At 26.3% G+C, this 19349-nt stretch overlaps 1 protein-coding gene across 3 annotated transcripts in view; it reads left to right on the top strand.

The window, feature by feature from the left end:
* The window catches only part of LOC107457489 (anoctamin-10), a 45188-nt gene that overhangs the window by 2977 nt on the left and 22862 nt on the right, over positions 1 to 19349 (top strand). For all 3 annotated transcript variants that reach the window (XM_016075656.4, XM_043042099.3, XM_016075657.4), the window contains exons 2-9: positions 161 to 364; positions 3785 to 3920; positions 5334 to 5471; positions 7036 to 7143; positions 8890 to 9236; positions 10299 to 10518; positions 15823 to 15878; positions 18730 to 18804. In XM_016075656.4, the coding sequence (XP_015931142.1) occupies positions 161 to 364; positions 3785 to 3920; positions 5334 to 5471; positions 7036 to 7143; positions 8890 to 9236; positions 10299 to 10518; positions 15823 to 15878; positions 18730 to 18804 (1284 nt within the window). The remainder of the gene's footprint in view (positions 1 to 160; positions 365 to 3784; positions 3921 to 5333; positions 5472 to 7035; positions 7144 to 8889; positions 9237 to 10298; positions 10519 to 15822; positions 15879 to 18729; positions 18805 to 19349) is intronic.

Here is a 19349-nt window from a genome sequence, read left to right as displayed (position 1 = left end):
CAAATTGATTAAAAAGATAAAATTTTAAAATAACTCTCCAACTGAACTTATTAGTTGAAGCATAATAAGCTATCATTTCAATCAATTAAAAAAGAATTTCCATATAATGTATACTATATTTGATTATTTGCTGATAATTTTAATTCACACATTTTTTCAGATGTTACGAAGAAAGAAATCAAATGCTGATAGTGTAATTTATGATGAAAGTGAAAATCAAGATGGATTTAAAGCATTATTTATTATTATATTCTGTCAAACGGCAGTTGAGGAAACAATCTTATGGCTTTTAGATCGTTTCACTCGATCCCAGCATGAAGGTGGTGCAGAGTTATTAGTTCGAGTTCATAAAACAAATAATGAGGTGAAATTCATTGTATTTTATCTTATAAAATATTACCAAATTCAAATGAAAGGCACAGAAAAAAAATTTTTTTCTCAAAATTTGCTATGATAAATGATTATAGTTTTCTCATATCAAAAGTTTTATTAGGTGAACAAAAAAAGATATGATTAACAACTTGCAATTATCTAGTAAATAACATAAATTTGTTAAAAGAAAAATATAGGGTTAAGGTTCAAAACAATGCATATTATAGTTTGTCTACGGTAAGAACCCCCATCACCACAACTGTCTGCTTTCAGACCGTCTGCTATGGAGCAGAAGGTCTGGAGCCATCTGCTCCTATGGAAACAAGAATAGCACATTTCAGGGAAGGTTACTTCTCTTGACTCTAGGGCTAACACAGTAGACCAACGAAAAAGATTCCATTTCTCTCTCTGACCTGAGTCAAAACCTGTCCTAAACAATGACCCAAGCCCCTTATTTAAAATAATTATACCTCGTTACCATAGTCACCGCCACAGGTCCAGGTGAATTGCTTGGGGAGTTCTTACTTTAGACAAACTATCGGTGTACAATGGAAACCTAAAATAAAGAGTTATGTGCAGAATTCTTATGCATTTTCTTATATACAGGATCCTTCAAAAGTAACAGTAGGTATTTGGAACTTTAATTTATCAAATTTCATAAGATTTAGTAACCATGCATAAAAGACCATGAAGGTAGTGTAAAAATTTGAGATTTGAATGAGCATAAAAATATGCAAATTCAAAAAAAAAAAAAAAATTATATAGCTAAAAAGATTATTATATATTTCAATACTTAGTACGTAAAAAGCCAATATGTTGATTTATCTTAAATTTCTAAATGCTCTTTTTGCTGCTCGATAAAAAATATTAGTATTTAGTACATTAAAGTTTTACAGAAATTTCTAAATATAAGATCTGATTTTAAATACTTTGAAAATATTTTAATCAATAGTTTTTATTTAGCAAGGAGAACCTTTTTTTGTATGCAGTTTGTTTCATTTCTCTTCTTTTTATGAAAAGAGTTTTATAAAATATGAGCTGTTAATGGTTTTGTTGTGTGCTTAAGATATGCATATTAAAGAATGGAAACTTCAAATTAAATTTTAAAATCTGGTAAATAGAGTTTCTCTGAATAAATGTTAAAATTTATATTACAATTCAGAATTAAATGTTATTTTTTAAAAATGGTTTATTTGCAAAAGAAAAAATGGAGTACTGCCAAAGTATATACAGGGGAAAAAGTCTAGCTTTCATTAACGTAATGTAAACTTGTCTCCCAAGGTTAGGTGTGGTCCCAGTATTTAAAGGAAAAAAGCATTTAGGGGCACGACACCAAAGGTTCTATCAATGGGTTTGCACCCTCCTCTCCTCCTAACCAATACTAGCAGTTGGGGCGAAGAAGAAAAGTTTTCTTTCTTATTTTATCATTGATTTGTTTTGTTACATGATTTCTTTTTAAAAAAACAAACAAAAGTAAAAGCTTTTATGGTGTATAGTTACACAAGACTGATGAAGCAATGAAGATAATAATTTTCAAGTTTCTTAAAAAACCAAATGGAGCTGATTTGTTATGGTCCTGCACCCGATGTTTGGCAATTTTTTATTCTCCAACCACTTTTGGTGTTTTTTTTTTGGTGCTGCTTTTGTCTAGAAAATGGAATAAAATATTACATTTGTATTAAATTCTAAGTTCTCTTGTATTTCAGTCTTTTTTTAACAACACTAAACATACATTTCATGAATGAAAAAAGGCATATCTGTATCAATTAATGCCCTCAAGCATCTGATGTCCCCAAGCAACAGTTTTGTTATCAGTCAGCTGCAAATTTCATAAAATATAGCAATTTACACACAAAAAATAATTATTTTATGACTCTAAGCATGTTTTGTAACAACTCTACTGCAAATTTCATAAAAAAATATATATATAAGTATATACATAAAACTATGAGTTAACAATGCTAAAAACTAAACTCAGCGGCGCGATAGCCCAAAGAGGGCCAAAGCCTACTGTGCCCATCTCAGTTTTCTTGACGGGCTCTGGGGTGCAGGAGCAGATGTTCCGGTCAGGTGGTCAGCTGAATGCGGAACCTCCAGTGTTTAGCCCCCAAGCATGCTTAGTACTCATTTATCAACCCAATGAAGGGATGAAAGGCTGAGTCAACCTTGCCCGGCCCGAGGATTGAACCAGGGACCTGTGGCACGAAGCGCTACCGCTCAGCCACCGGGCGTCGAATTTACAATGCTAAGCAGGTATATTATGAAAAAAGAAACATTAATAAGCACATTGAAGTTACTCATAAAACATGTATCCTGTTTCTTTCAAAATGCCTTAAAATTATAACTTTTAAACATAAATTTAATAGATGCACAGCAATAAAAGATTGACTCTGCAGTCATATTAAATCTTTACACAGGTAACAAATTTACTTAATGCATAATGCTGATAAGTTAACATTACTGGGCTCATTTTTGAAGCAAAGCAGCCTTTAACTAAAAATGATAGTCTCTCACCCACCCACATTCTGAATTAATTTGAATATTTTTAATTTATCTATGCAGTGTGGATGAATTAATAAAAGCATCTGGGCATTCGTATCCTTAAAAAAATAATAAAATAAATCAACAGTGTAGCGGATTTCAGGCAATCGCACTTAAATATTTATAACAAGCATTGATGAAGATTTTGTGCAGCACTTCAAAGTTAATTTTGAAATCCATTACTAATCAAATAACTGGACCTATTTATACTGGGCTATTGCATTTAAACTTTATAAAAAGCAAATAAAAAATATTGAAGGTATTAAGTTGAAACCTTTGCTCCTCTCACTCTCCCATCACGCTTATCTTCACTCACAAGTACAATCCAAACGCCACATTAGCAGTTAAGCTAGTGTTGGCGAAGAAAAAAAAAAAAAAAACATCAGTCATTCAATACAAAGAGTGTTTCTCATTTTAAACGCTTCTTACATACTCTAGTTAATTTTTCAAAACCATTTTTTCATTTCCGTTTGTGTAAGATATCTTACTGTTAAGCTAGGATTGTAATTCTAAAACAATTAAATGAATTTTACAACAACTATAAATAGTAGTGGCTTGATAGAATCTAGTAGTTGTATAGAAATTCATTTTTACAAGAGAGAGCATAGTTATTATCTTGAATTCTAATAAATATGAGAAATTTCTGGATTAATGATGATTCTAATAACACGCTTCATTGCAAAAACAAAAATAAACCTTAAAATTTACTGCAAAGTTAAATATGAAATTGATGGAGTCAAAATGTTTTTTAAGATACTGTACTTTCAAGTAAGATGAAATGGCAAATATATTTTATGCTTTCCTATGGTTAAAAGTTGGAGAATTAAGTGTTAAAACTACTATTAAACAAAAGTATTTTCCTACTTTTCAGGGAACAATTCTTGAAATAGGAGCAACGACTATAAGATTGCTAGAAGCAGCTGAGGCTCTAGAGATTACTAAAGAAGATAAAAATGGCAACATTCGAGAATTTGTTTTTAGCAACATTGATCAATTTTTCAAGCCAGGTAAAATTTTCTTAATGAATTATAAAGTTTTAAATCATTAATTTTTCTTAATAAAATTAAATATTGATCAAATTCTAATCGAATCGGAAATATGTAATTTATTGTTTGCTTACATATATATTAATAAAATGCTTTTTTTTTCTTTCCTAGGTTCATTTTTCGGAGATTAAAAATATAACTGTTTTTTGACACATTCATATAAAATTAATGTTAATGAGGAAATGTCATTATTTTGGAGATTAGTATTCCATTTAATTTCCTTAAATTTTTTTTATTTACCCTTTCAATAAAATTTTATGATTTAGATATTTTTTTAATAATGTTTATCCATAAATTATATTTAAAATTTTAATGCAATAATTCAACAATGTTCTTGTTAAAAATATTTTTAATTGCCATTTTTAACTTGACTCTGTACTAATTCTATAATATTCTTCCATATATGTACAATTTTGATTTTTTTTAAGTAAAATTTTTAAGTTCTAAAATTTATATAATCAGTTAAGCAAATGTTTTTACATTAATATTCTGTAACTGTAGCAAAATGACATAGACTGTTCAATAAACCCTGAGAATAAAAAAGCTGCTTTGAATAAAAACTAGTTTTGAAAATTGTTAATTGAATTGGACAATTTTTTTAACATACTTATATGCATGATAGCACTTATTAATATCTGTTGAGCCATGTAGCAGTTATATCCATTTAAGTGTAGTGATGTTATACCCAGTGTTCAAAATGTAATTGTTTTTTTAAAAAACTACTAAATTGATTTTCAAAAAATTTTGTTTTTATTTTTCTTGTTTTAATGCACTTTCTAACTAACTTGAGTTTTATTTAAAACTTCTGTTGTTGATTTTCTATTAATATTTAAAAGCAATTTTTTGAAGAAAAGAAATCTTGTATTTTTAATTTCAGTTTCAAATGTCAATTTTTCTAAAAATTTGAATAATCTTAAATTATTCCTGAGGAAATGAGGATTCAAACAGCCGTTTCTAAAAATTAAAAATCAGATTTGGTCATTTTAAGTTGGGAAAGGAATATATGACTCTTAAAATAAATTTTTTATACATACACTGAATATACTTTTTTTTACATACATTTTTTTATGCATACCTAGGTGAACAATAAAGTTTCTAATTGAAGTGTGAGAATATCATCCAACATGAATCTATAGACTTACTATTTTTTCTTATGCTGAAAACTGCAAAAGGGGGACTTGTGAAAGTTTTCCCTTTAAAATTTAACTGAGTGTCCTTATATTGTTGCTTTTATATTCATTAGAATATCAGGTTGTTAGTTTCAAAATAATTTAACTTAATTTTGTATATGTGCCCTTTATGAAAGTTTTTTTTTCTTCCTTAGAATAATTCTATGGCTTTGCAACTGCAATTTTTTATAAAATATTTTTTTAGGTGTGACTACACATAACATTTTGAACACTTCAGAAAAGCAAAGGATTGTTTTAGAAGAAATAATGAGCATCAGAGCTCTGGATAAGAAAATGTTGGATGGATACCCCCATATACAGCTCTTTCCAGGACAATCAATAAGTAAAGTTACTGTTCATGTTCATCACATTCGATAACTTTAAATATTCTCTTTTGTCTTTGAAGATGACAGTATTGCCAGTTAGGAAATAAATAATTGCCATCATTCTAGATCAGCAGTCCTCGTGTGGTATTCCAGGGAATATGGAGGTTTGGTGGAAGAGTTATAGGGGTTTCGCGAGTTAGTACTTTTTATAACCAGTCACGAGTTTAGAAACCTCTTATTATATTTATATATAACTTATAAATTATAATTTATAAATTTTGTGGTGGCCATTATGAAATTATTTCAAGTAAAATACCATTGAAATAGAAATGGCATTTTTTAAAAGAAAATATATTATTTTTAATTATAATATACTGAACAAATTATGAAAAGAACAATAATTTATAAAACATTGCATTAGTACTTCCTGTCATGCTTTTCAAATCAAAATAAAATAATTAAATTCCTTACTAAAGAAATATGTTTCCTTAATAAACGTTTTAAGCTTTTATAGCAGTTCTTTATACTTTTCATTTCAAAGTAGATCATAATTCTGCTTATTATATTCATTTTCAGCTTATGTATATACACCAAAGTCAAATTCATAACTAGATTAGATGTAGCACAAGTACTGCAAATTCAACTGTTGGACATAAACCTAATTTAAGGCAATCAAATATGAAACTATGAAAAATCTTCATTCCTCTAATTAAATATTTGAAAAATAATCTTTTGTAGGTTATAATATTCATAATTACCTTAATAAACTTTATTTATAAAGTTGGAATTCCGCCGAAAGAAGGTTGTTTATTTAGCGTTTTGTAACAAAAATAATTGGAAACTGTTGCTCTAGATTATTATTTTTTCCCTGTATTGTAAATTTTTTTCATTTTATTTTGATTTATTTAATAAAGGCTTTTAATTTAAAGAACATGAAAAATATTTTCAAAATCAAAATATTAAACGATCTTCCATCACCATGCATAGTTGGAATCCAAATTAAAGGTTTGAGTTTTCTTTTACTAAAATCATTCACCCCTGCTCTTCATCTACCAAACTTGATTTCTGTAAATCATTCAATATTTTGAATGATTCTCGGAATTTAGTTAATAATCTTTCTAGCATCCCACCCTTCTCCAATATTTAAAAATCTATCCTCATTGCATCTTTGCACCTTGGACTTTCTGGGAAAACCTCTCACCTGTTTTTTATCATTCTTCTTTTTTATTGTCTTGTTCAGACTTGTTCCCCTGTTGCTTAAAACACTTTGTATTTGTCTATCTCTTTACTTTTCTGCTGTCATCTGATGTTTAGACTCGGAGGAAGATTCTTGTTTAAAGAACTAAAACTGTAGTATGCCCATTTCTGTACTTTATTCACATTGTTTTTTGTTTTAGTTCACATAGAACAAAGAGAAGATACCCAATCCTCTTTTTTAAAGAGAAATTTATTTTTGATTATATTTTCTTTCAAAAAAGGGGCTGATTTTTGATATCTTTAATTATTTAGATGATAATACATGCTTTTTAAGTTTTCATGCTTTATAATTATTGTGATTTTTCACAAATAAATTATTTGCAGTACAGGTATGCAGAAATCATGGCATAATTGAACATATGTATCCACTACATGAAAAAACAGAATTAAACCAATTAATAAATAAATGGACCTTTAGATTTTTACCTCTTGGTAAGTTTTTAAATTACTATTATTTCTTGTTAGAATTCAATAACTCACCTGTGATACTTTAACAATATCCTGTTTTTTTTAATATTAGTTGCTCTTTGTTATTTATATGCTAAGTTGTTTACTAGTTAATATATATAGTAATTGTGCTTGATATTCATTGGATAAATAAATATATAAAATATGTTTAATAGGAACTAATTCTCTCGAGAGTCTGCATTTCTCTTGACATTAGAATTTTTTTGGACCAACAAATAAGGTCTAGTCTAATTAGTCTTAAATTCAGTTATTTTAATTCATAATACATTCAAAATAAAATAAAAAGGTGTTCCTATTACATAAAACATTTATATATTAATTTTCTTTTGAATTTATTTTGTGGCATATTAGTAATTAAAAATTCAAATTAACATGTTAATTCTATTTTTTGATTAAATACATAAAACTTTTTTTTCTTATTAAGAATTCAATTCATGAAAATTTTTATTATAATTTTAATTTCCTATTTTCTTCACAGATTTACCTATACTTTTGTTTTTAAATATTTTATTAAAAAATATTTTTTTCTAACTTTGACAAAAAAACCTTCATTGTATGGTGGCCATAATGGCAAACGAACAGAAATAAAGATAAAAGAAAATTAAATAAATAAAGTTGGATATGCTTATACTGCAATGTCCTATAGGAGTCCTCAAAAAATTAACAAATGAAAAATTAACAATTCATTGAACCCCTAAGAAGCGTTGAAATGGAAAAGCAGACTGCTTAGAAGAAGAAAAAAAAACATTAATGAAAGATGTTGACCGCTTTGATGAAAAAGAGGTAAATATAGAGTACAAGATAGAGTACAAGATAGAGAGCATTGCAAAGTAAATAGCACTTGCAAATCTTGACTCCTATTTTCAACTGCCGTTGTCATATGACCAGGAAAGTAGGGATATCTTTCATAGTAGAGGAAATGATTATAGTGCTATGTTTTATCATTATTAAAAACTTTTAAGACTGAATTACATAAACCATAAGGTAGAAACGATTTAGGAATTTTTTACTTTTAAACTTGCAAACACCTCCATAAATGACAGTATTTTGTTCGTCATTTACGTTGTGAATGTCTTTTGTGTATGTCTTCAAAAATAAAAGATTTCAATTAAAGCTAAATGAAAATAGGTTTAATTTTTTTCTATTTCGTTTCTTTATCTTTTTTATTAATTTAAATTTTTACATGCTTTTTTTTCCAGTTTTTGCTTGTAGCATTGTTTTAGGTTAAAGCTACAGCACATTTTTTATAAGTTGTGTTACCATGTTTTTATGGGTTATGCGAAAAGCCAATTACTAATTTAAAAGAAAAAAAGTTTCAATATTCAATTCAATGTTTCCCCTATATTTTAAACATGAGTGTGATAAACATATGAAGAGATTATCCGAGAAAAGCAAAATTCGACATAATAAAATGCAAAATTTTGGGTTTAAAACTATTTTACTGTCAAATGTAGACAGAAAGCATCTCTTTTCTGACAGGTCATTAAAAGAGATTATTTGTAATAGGAGAATGTGTTTTGAAGTTGCTATATTTTAAGTTGATGTTTTTAAATTCATTTGAATGTCATTTAAAACCTTCCATTTATCACTTCATATATAGTTCTTCACCAATCATGTTCACATACTTATTTTTTGGTCTTTAATTTTATTTTTGAAAATATTTCAGAGTGACTTTGGCTTTAATTATCTTTACTTAATTCTATATTGTAGATGATATCAGGAACTACTTTGGTGAATCTGTTGCCTTCTATTTCTCATTTATCAGTTATTATACATGGGCCCTTTTACCTCCCGCTGCAATTGGTTTTTGTCAAACTATTTACTCTTTTGATATTACTCGCTCGCATTTATTTTTTGCAACATTTAAGATGATCTGGCTTACCATATTCCTTGAATTTTGGAAAAGAAGAAGTAATGAACTTGCATATGGTTGGGGAACTCTTAGACTTGTTAATTTACCTAAACTTCACCCAACTTTTCGAGGAAGGTGCATGCAAATTGATTCAGTTACCAAGCAACATGTTCCTGTTTATCCTGCTTATAGACGTCATCTTAAAGTAAGATTTTTCATGTGACACAAAATCATTTTATTCAGTTAAAAAAATTAATCTCCCATTTGTGCTTTTTCTCTGCTTTATAAATATTTTAAGTATTGGTGATATTTTTTAAAATTCCACTTTTCTTAATGAACACAGGCTTTTTTATGAGCCTCATATTTACAGTTTTGTAGGTTTATTAATGTAGTTTGCCATTATATATATATATATATATATATATATATATATATATATATATATATATATATATATATATATATATATATATATATATATATATATACATATATACAGTAAAATAAAACATATATATTATATATAAAACAAAATTCCATGCTACTTTTTTGATACTCAGAAGCTAAATGAATATTTAAACTAGGAATAAAAGAATACTATTCTATGTATGAAAATCCCAATTTGTTTTCATACAATGTAATATATTAAGAAAAAATTAGTTTTATATTAATTTTTTTATTTATTTATTGGAAAAAAAAACTTGGTTACTAGATAGATTAACTTTTTATTTTAAATTAATTTTCTAATGAGTTCTTAAATGATTTATTTTTATTCTTATTATATGTTATTTTTTAATTGTTATTGGGACTTCTCTATTAATTTTGTGTGAAAATCATTTTTTTAAAGAAGCTGCTGTGTATTTAAGTTTAACTAAACAATTTATGTCTTCTTGATTGCTAATTTTAATTGCAAATATTTATTAATTTATTGGTATGAAACTAAAAAAATATCGAATAATAAAAAAAAGTAGATATCAGAATTAAAGGATTTTATCTTTTATACCTTTACTTTTATTTCAGCATAAATATTAAATCATTTCTGTACCTCAAGCAAAAAAATTTTTCTTGCACTTTTTATAAAGCTATTTGTTATAATTTGTATTTAAAAATTATAAATAATCTAATTATCTCTATACTTTTTTACTTTCATTATTTGACAGGTTTAAATTTTTTCTTCAATGACATGTATATTTGTTTAATTTGATGAGTGTATGATATGAGGTATTTATTAAGTTCATTCAATAATTTTGCATTTCTACAAAACTAGGTATACTGCGTATCTTTGCCTCTAGTTTGTCTTTGCTTGGTATTTGCTGTCCTAGTTATGTTCATATATTTTCAAATTGAAGAGACGGCTATGGAATTATATGATGATGGAAGCTATTTAGGATGGCTAATTACTCAATTACCTGGCATTATATATGCTATTCTTGTTATTGCAATGAATATTGTGTATGCATATGTTGCTACTGTACTTACAGAATGGGGTAAATATTTTTTAAATAGTCTTGTGACTACTTATTATTTATCTCACTTATAATATTCTTCCCTATCTTTTTCTTTTCATTTTGTTTTAACCAGAAAATGAGTGTGTAAAAAAATTATTGTTGAATAAATTGCATTGTTAGTTTTAAAACAATGGAGTTCACAATTGTAGCAATCTTTAATTTCATGTAACTTTTTTTTCCCCCTGCTATTTAATGATTTCCACTCTATTTAGAAGAAATTTAAAACAGTTAAAAGTAAAGTATTTGTGTGAAATAATATAATTTTATTTGAGAATGAGACACAAACTTAGAACAAGAATTTTGACCTATAGCAATTAAAATCTGATTTTTTTCACAATTTATAATTTTTTAAAGTTAAAATTGACTTTTTAAAATAAAATAAGTTAAAAGATGTATATTCAAAAGAAAGTTTATTTCTAGTTCAGAAAGTTTATTCATATTTAGAAGCCGATTGCCTGGAGCACTAGGACCCATATTTAATGTTCCCTAAATTTTTGATTTTCTTCTTTTTTAAAATATTGTTTGCTTGAAAAATTTATTTATAGGTTTTTATTTTTTAATTATATATTCTTAGATTAACTTGTCAATGATTGAAAGTTATCTATACAATAGTTTTATTTAAGCATCATGCCAATATTCTCAAAAAATTAATGCATGACAAAAAAAGAGGAAAGATGGCTCTTAGAGAATGACCATATGGATTTAGTCCTAGATTCATGCTTTTCAATTTAGTGTGTTATATCATGTTTCATGAAAATTTGCAAATTTTTTTATTTAAACTTCTCTTAAGAATTTAAGTACGCAATCAGAAATTTTTTTTGTCTAAGTTTTATTTACTTTTTAATCAAAGATTAAAAAAAAAATATATGAATGATTTTTTTTTTAATGCTATGTATCATTCATAACTTTACAATGTTTGGCCTTCTCCATTTATTTTAACAAAAATTCCTGGCTAAACTTAGTCAGAAATTAGATTTTAAAAAAAGTTCCATATTTAAAATTCGATTTCAAAGGAACTATTTTACCAACTTCATATTTTGTGCAAATTTTGTATTTTGCTTTATAAAACTGCATTTTTAAAATAACGTAAAAATAAGTATACCTCACAAGTCAAAATTATTTTGACTGTTATTAAATAAAATTAATAAATAAGTATTAAAAATTTTTTTTGTGTGGAATTATTTTTGGATTAACGAGTTTTATAATTGTGTGCAAAATTGTTTAATTTGCTTCTCAACTATGGCAAAATACGAATTCTCAAACTATGGAAAAATACGCAAAAATTGAAAATAGCATTAAGGAATCCAAGCTTTAGACCGTTCTCCTGACTAAATTAAAACCATATTTCTCAGATTGCCCCTAAAATTTGGGAGTCGAAAAATTATAATCATCATAATTCATCAAAATAAAGGTGTTTATTCAGAGACAATGTAATTTTGTGTTTGATTTTGTTACTTAAAATAATTAAAAACTTATACATTTATTAATTAGCATATTTGAAGTCACCCTTTGTATTCATTGATGTTGAGTTCCAGTTCATTAAATTGCGATAATTAAATCGGAAACTTTTCAAAAAATCTTTTTAGTACACAGTACATGGGAATCTGTGTGTCGATTCTCATTATAATGTGAATTTATTGATATAAATCTTAATATTTTATGTAGAAAATATTCATATTTTGTCCCAAAATGTTATTTTAATTTAAGATTTTCATGCAACATTCAGCAGATTTTTTTAAGGGGGCCTTTTAGAACAAGATGGAAAGATTAGTTTCTAAGATAATTAAATTAACAAGATTTTGGTAAACTTTATATTAATAACAAGAAACATCGATTCATTCTTAAAATATTTTACATATTTTGTTCTTTGATATACAGTGAAATCTCTTAGGAGTGACCTCTGTCTGTTCCATAATAAAATGGCTGTTAATGGAGGTTAGTCATTTTTTAGGGTTTACATGATACGCAAACGATTTTAATTTAAGTTAGTGTAATTTTCTTGGTGAAGAAATGCCACTTGTGTAGGTTTTAAGAAAACTGGATCGATGAATAAAATTTAGCTTCAATAAAAATGACCTCTACTGATATGATCATGTGTAAAAACAAATTTACTTATTATGAATGATAGAACTATTTTAAATAAATAAGAAATTTTGTTTTTAGTTTAAGTTTGCATTTAATTTTATATCATAAAAATTAGTTAGCTTTATAAGATGAGAAGAAGTATGTTTGAGATGCTTAGTTTTTCCTAAAAAAACTTTTTTTTTTTTCAAATTTAACTTTCAATTGAAAAAATAAATCATTGATAGCATTGTCTTTAGTGCACTCTGACTGTAGCATGAAATTGCCAATCTCTTTTCACAGATCATCAAAAGGAACTCTCTTAATAAGAACCTCACTCAAATATTTTAAATACATTTAATCTATTTGTTTGTTTTGTTAATATTTCTTGTTCTGATATTTTTATACGTTTCCTTATTTGACCTTTTCTGCATTTGGTGCAGAGGTTTTCCCGGTTGCTGGAAGTGGTTTTGATGGTCTCCTTTAAAGGTTTTCTTCAATACTATGTCTATGGAAAAAATTCTGTGCCTCCTAAAAGTTGTTGTAAATAGAGATGGTCTTTCCGGGAGGTTTCACTGTATATTTTAAATATTTAATAAGAGATTTTCTAGAAAACAAAAGTAAGACTTCTTATTTTCTACAAATATTTGCTAATAACGGAATCAATAACTTCTTAATTCCTCTAATTTATTTAGGCACATATTATGGTTATAATTTATGTTACACATAGATTTTTATTTATTTTTAAGTAGTTTCATAAACATATATTATTCTGGATAGAGAATATCTAATCTTCTAAAAAAATTACTTGATAGCAATAATTGTTTAATATTTTCCTATTACTACGGCAATCGTTCATTCTTTAGTAATTGTATTTTATATGAGGCAATTTTTAGTTTGTTTTAAAAATAGCGTGCGTTTCACAAACAAGTGGATTAGTGAAAGGTGTATTAACAACGAAGCAGCCATAAATAGCAGTCAATTTGTTGATTGGTGTGTTATTCAATGGCATTTTAGTGAATGGTTGAATCTCTTAAATGCATGAAAATGTTTATAAACCTAATTGTGTTTGGGCAGTCGACTGACAGTCCCCGTATATCCGTAGCAACTGATGAATGATCTTTTAGATAATAAAAAGCTATAGTAACCTATTTAACTAAGTATTGTGTTACGGAAGTCAACAACAACAATTTTTCCTTTTTCAAAATAATTTTTTACAGAAAGGTGTATATTGAATAGAAAATACCTTTAAAATATTATTTAAACAGGTAAAATTATAAGTAAAAAAAAAAAATCAGATAATAATATCTCTAATTGATCTCATAATGTTCATTTATAAGAACAGCTTAAAAGATATTTTTCCAAACTTGTGAATAAGTTTAAGAATTTTGCTAACTGTCCCCTATATCTGTAGCTACTAGTGAATGTTCTTTAAGCGAATAAAAAGCTATTAAATCCTTTTTAAACTCTACAACGACACAAGAGAGACTAAATTCTCTTGCAGTTACTTCTCTCAAAAATGAAACTGCAAACACATTTTTTTGAGTAATCTAAACTGTTTGCGCCCATTGAAGTATGAAAAAATAAATTTTAATTTTCATGCTTATATATTTGTAAGTCATAAAAGATTACATTAAAAATATTACTTACAATTTATGTTTATTCTAGAATACTTGAGTTGATATTCTCATTAATTAAACTTTTTTTTTATCCTTGAAATCATTAATTTCTATTTATCTTCATATTTTTAATCAACATTTAGCATTGACATAAATTTTATAATTTTCTGTTAGAAATATTGTGATTTAAAATATAAAAAACAATTTTATATAGCATTATAACTGCACCAGCTTGACAATTCGAGGGTTTCTTATTCAATTCAAGGGTTCTAGTTCTTATTGTTTTAAGTCAATTTTTTTCAGGGTTGGCTTTTTGCCATGCCAGTGGCAGAAACTGGTTATAACCGGTAAAAACCGGCCAAAACTGGCAGAAACTAAAGATACATCCATATTAGTTCTAGTAATTGCTTAATGACTTTCTGTTTAAGTAAACTGAAAAATGTAACTCCATATAAATGTAACAAACTTTTTAATTCATTGTATAAATATATATTATTTTGTTTATATTAATTATAAAAAGTGCAGTATATCGAAAATTTATATAAAACAAATTGGACCCATTTCCTGAAGCTTATTTTTCCTGTCAAGTTTTGACAACTACCCCAGCTGCTACATAGTGGTTGGTCCAGTTTTAAAAAATATGCAATAGATGAAAATTTCACAAATCTTGCTTGTTCCTTGATGGCAATGCCTGCTAATTCTGCTGGACTTGAGAGAATCTTCTCAAATTTCTTGTTCGTGCATAGGCAAATTGAGAAATTGTTTAGGTTTAGAAACTGCATCAAAACTTGTCTTTTGTTATAGATTACTGCAGAGTGCAAACAATGAAATATTTGATTTTGAATGGTGATAATTTTGTAAATGAATTATACTTTGTTTAACATGTAATTGTTTATTCTATGAATTATCCATTGTATGTCAATCTCAGTTCTTACTTTTATGTCATTTTCTGAATTTCTGCCACAAATGTGGCAGAAAAGGGTTTCTACCAGTGGTTTTAACCACTTTGGCAGAAACTTGCCAACCTTGATTATTTTCCCTTCCAAAATTGAATTAAGGGAATTAATTGAATTATTTTGCCAATCATGTGACATTGTTTGAAGTTAATAAGAAATTTCATTTTTATAGAATGCTATTTTCTTTTCTTTAATTAAAAAAGGGTAACTATCTATCTGATACATTCTTTTGCAATTAATTACTGTCCACCTACAGTCAGAGTTATGAATTCTAGTTAAGAGAGTAGTTAAAATTAAAAGTTGTGCTACTATTTTACTATTTATTTATAGTTTTTTAATAAATAATACTTTTAATTTAGATTTTAAGTCTGATAAATTGTATAAAAACTGTAACATTATAAAAAAAAGGTAATAAATTTTATAAAAACAGTAATAGTTTAATAAAAACAGTAATAGTTTAATAAAAACAGTAATGCGAACTTATTCTTGCAAATAAAAATCAGTAATTATAATTGAATTTTAATTTAATAATATAAATAAAAAATGTATTGTTCAATGTATAGTTTTTATTTTTAAATGTTATGCAATGTTGTTATTGAAGATATGAATATCATGTTATTGACGAAAAATTGTGTTTGTTGTTTTAGAAAATCACAAAACTCAAGATTCATTTGATAATCACAGAATTGTAAAACTTTTGTTGGTGAGTTTATTTCAGCCACATTTTATTACATTATATTTAAAATAAATTTATACTCAGTATATTTTTACTATTTGCTATTAATAACAAATTTTAAAAATCAGTACAATTGATGTTATAGACTGGAATAAATTAAACAATTAACAATTTTTTTTTCTAAAGCAAAATATTTTTCATTTATAATTATCTATTTCCAATAATTCATTTATAATTTTTCATTATAATTTTCATTTATAATATAGCCATAATCTTCTCCATGATTGTGTAAGATGTTTTATAGGATTTAACAGAATACTCATTTCCGTAATAACATTTTATTTTATATTAGCATGATATTTATATTTTAGTGGTGTTAATTTTTATTTTAATTCATCTACAAGGATTGTTATCTACTTCTAGAGAGTGCTAAACTTCTCAGCATTGAAATAGTGCCTTGACCCATAACATTACATACGTTTTGAAATACTCTGTTTAGGAACCTAAAATGTCATATTGTGATAAATTGAGATACCATTTCTTTAGTCACAATATCTTCCAGATAATTTTACTTTTATTTGTTAGAGTTTCAGCATGCTTAGTTTTATCCTTTATATAGTTTTATGCAACCGCTACAATGATCAGTGTGTTCTGAAATTAAATAGGTAAAAGAATACAAAATATTTAATTCTATAATAACAGAACTTTCTTTGAAAGAAACATGCAAAGCAGCAGAAATTTTCAAAAGAAAGAATAATTGAAGCAATAAAAAAAAAGAAAAACAATGGAAAAAAAAATATTGGAAATTAAAATATGGCCACCGAAGCCGACGTCTTTAGGGGAGTTCCGGAAGCCATAGAACAAAACAATTTCTATTCAGAGAGCCAGACAAATGTCAAAATTTGCTCCCTCAGTACCCTGAAGTTTTTTCAAAAGTCCAGGAAAAATACATAAAATCAAATCAGAAGAGGAATTTCAAACAAAATTTCTTTTCTCATTTCATTTTATGTATTTCTTGTATTTTTCCTGGACTTTTGCAAAACGTTCGGGGTACTGAGGGAGCAAATTTTGATATTTGTCTAGCTCTCTCAATAGAAAAGGTTTTGTTCTATGGCTTCTGAAGCTGGTACCCTCTGAAGACGTCCGCTTCGGTGGTCATATTTTTATTTCCATTGTTTTTCTTTATTGCTTCTGAAACTAAATTTTTTTCTTATGAGCAATTCAACATTTAGTGTGATATTTCTAGATTGCATTGTTTAGTTACAGATATCAATTTTAATCAATATCTATTCTTATTTTGGTAACTTCAAAAAGTTTTTTGTTTTCCATGTTCAGAACACTCTCCAACTGTCATAAATAGTTTAACATACTCCTAACCACTTTGTAGTACACATGTCTTTTTGATTTTAAAGTTGATCATATTTTCAAAATTTAAAAGAATATGATCAAAATTAAATGATTTAAAAAATGATGAAATTGTTTTAGAAATGGTGATTCACATGTGCCATGTATTCTCAAGGTTTAAATGTTGAAGATCTATGTACCAGTTGCACTTTTTCTTCAGATCTACTAGTAGTACAATAGAAAATAACTATACGATAATTTTTTTATTGAAGCTTTAATGTGAATCTTTGTCAAACTACTCAAAAAAAATTTTTTTTTTCTTTTGTTACAACTGTATCTTTGAGGCTAATTCCATGATAGACATCATTATTTAGTATAAAATATAAAGAGTTTAACGTAATAATATTTGGAAATTTTTATAAAATTTTATTATTTTTAAAGATTTTTGTTTCTTTTTTGGCATTTAAATATCAACTACAACTAAGTATGTTTGGTAATAAAGAACTTTATACTATAAAGCAATAGAAGTTTTTGATTTTAAAGTACATTTTTCTCCTTTTTGAGATTATTGATTTTATGCTAGATACATAGTTAAAATTATATATAATAAGTTAAACATAAGCAGAGTATCATGCAAATCTGTGCATAATACTCTGAGACAGCATTTCAGTTCCACATTGAAAATAAATTGAATGCTTTGAATTTCCAGTATAGTTTCATGATAGACTTAAAATTACAGCACATATATTTATAAATATTAATCTTTTAGGATTAAATTGAGTAATCACAATTGCATTTTTTTATAAAAATTTAGTAAACATTTTCTATTTCTATGAATGTACCTTTATTTATAAATTTTACTCCAGCTTTATCAGAAATCTTAAATTTATGGATGAAGGTTTTCTCTTCACAAATCTTATTAAAATGTATTTAAAGATTGTGTAGTTTAAACTTTTCTTAAGGTTGGTTTTGGTGAACTGAAAAATTTGCATATAATATGGTGAATATTTTTGCCTTATAGTAAATTCTAATAATCTCCATTAAAAGAATTAGAACCTTTTTGTCTCCTATTAACTGAGATTTTTCGAATAAGTGACATACGAGTATATTTAAGTTGGTTTCGTTAGAAAAAAAATTTCCAATGAAGTAATGATTGCAGTAACTAAAACATATTAATCATGAATGCATCACTTGAATCAGTTATTCACTAACAAATTATGAACGAAATATGATATGATTGAGTTTCTTTTAACTTTTTACAAAAAAATATATACTTACAAACTAGTACTTTTTACTTATTGAAAGAGTGTTACTACGCATATTTTGTTTAATCAAATTGTTAAGTTATTTACTCAATTTAGTGCAAAACTACCTTTGCCAAACAGTATTCCTCCATTTAAAAAGCAGCCAGGTTTTATTTTGAATTGCATTTAGTATAAAATGTTTTTGTAATTTTATGAATTGTATAGTTTAGAATGTATCAAATTTATGATAAATCATGTAACTAAAGTATTTTCTAAACCTCACTTTTCAGTTTGAGTTTGTGAACAATTTCATTGCTATGGGCTATATTGCCTTTTATCAGCAAGATTTTAATATGCTAAAATGGGTAAGCACAAAATTTTTAATTTACACTGTTATTTTACTTCTTTACAAAAAAAATTCTATTCGGTACATTATATATTTTAATAGCATCCTTTTTTTCAACATATACACAACCTACTGCTATAAGGTATCGGTGACTAAAATTTTTTTACTGACTGCCTACTCATTTTTGCTTAAAAATGTTTCATGCTGTTTTCATAATTTATTTTTCATATCTAATGATGAATAAAATATCAGTGGATGCTTGGAATGAATAAGAATTGACAAAAAGTATCTGTATTTGTGTAACAGAAACAATGTAATTTTGTGCAATTTATAAATGTAATTTTTTAACAGCATAGTTTTTTAGCAGAGTTTCTATTAAACTGTTTGCTATAGCCATGCTTTTATCTTTATTGCTGATGTTTTATTTTTTTCTTATGAAAATTCAGTGTAATTTTTTAATGTCGTTTTAGATTGTTCTTAAACATATTTTGAGGGATTTGTTTTTATGATAATAAAATTGATAGATCAATATTTATAAAAGTTTAATGTGTATTAGTGTATTCA

Source organism: Parasteatoda tepidariorum, chromosome 11 (assembly GCF_982258835.1).
Source record: "Parasteatoda tepidariorum strain Cologne lab strain chromosome 11, Ptep-v5.0, whole genome shotgun sequence".
Lineage (NCBI taxonomy): Eukaryota > Metazoa > Arthropoda > Arachnida > Araneae > Theridiidae > Parasteatoda > Parasteatoda tepidariorum.
This window is presented reverse-complemented; position numbering and strand designations above follow the sequence as displayed.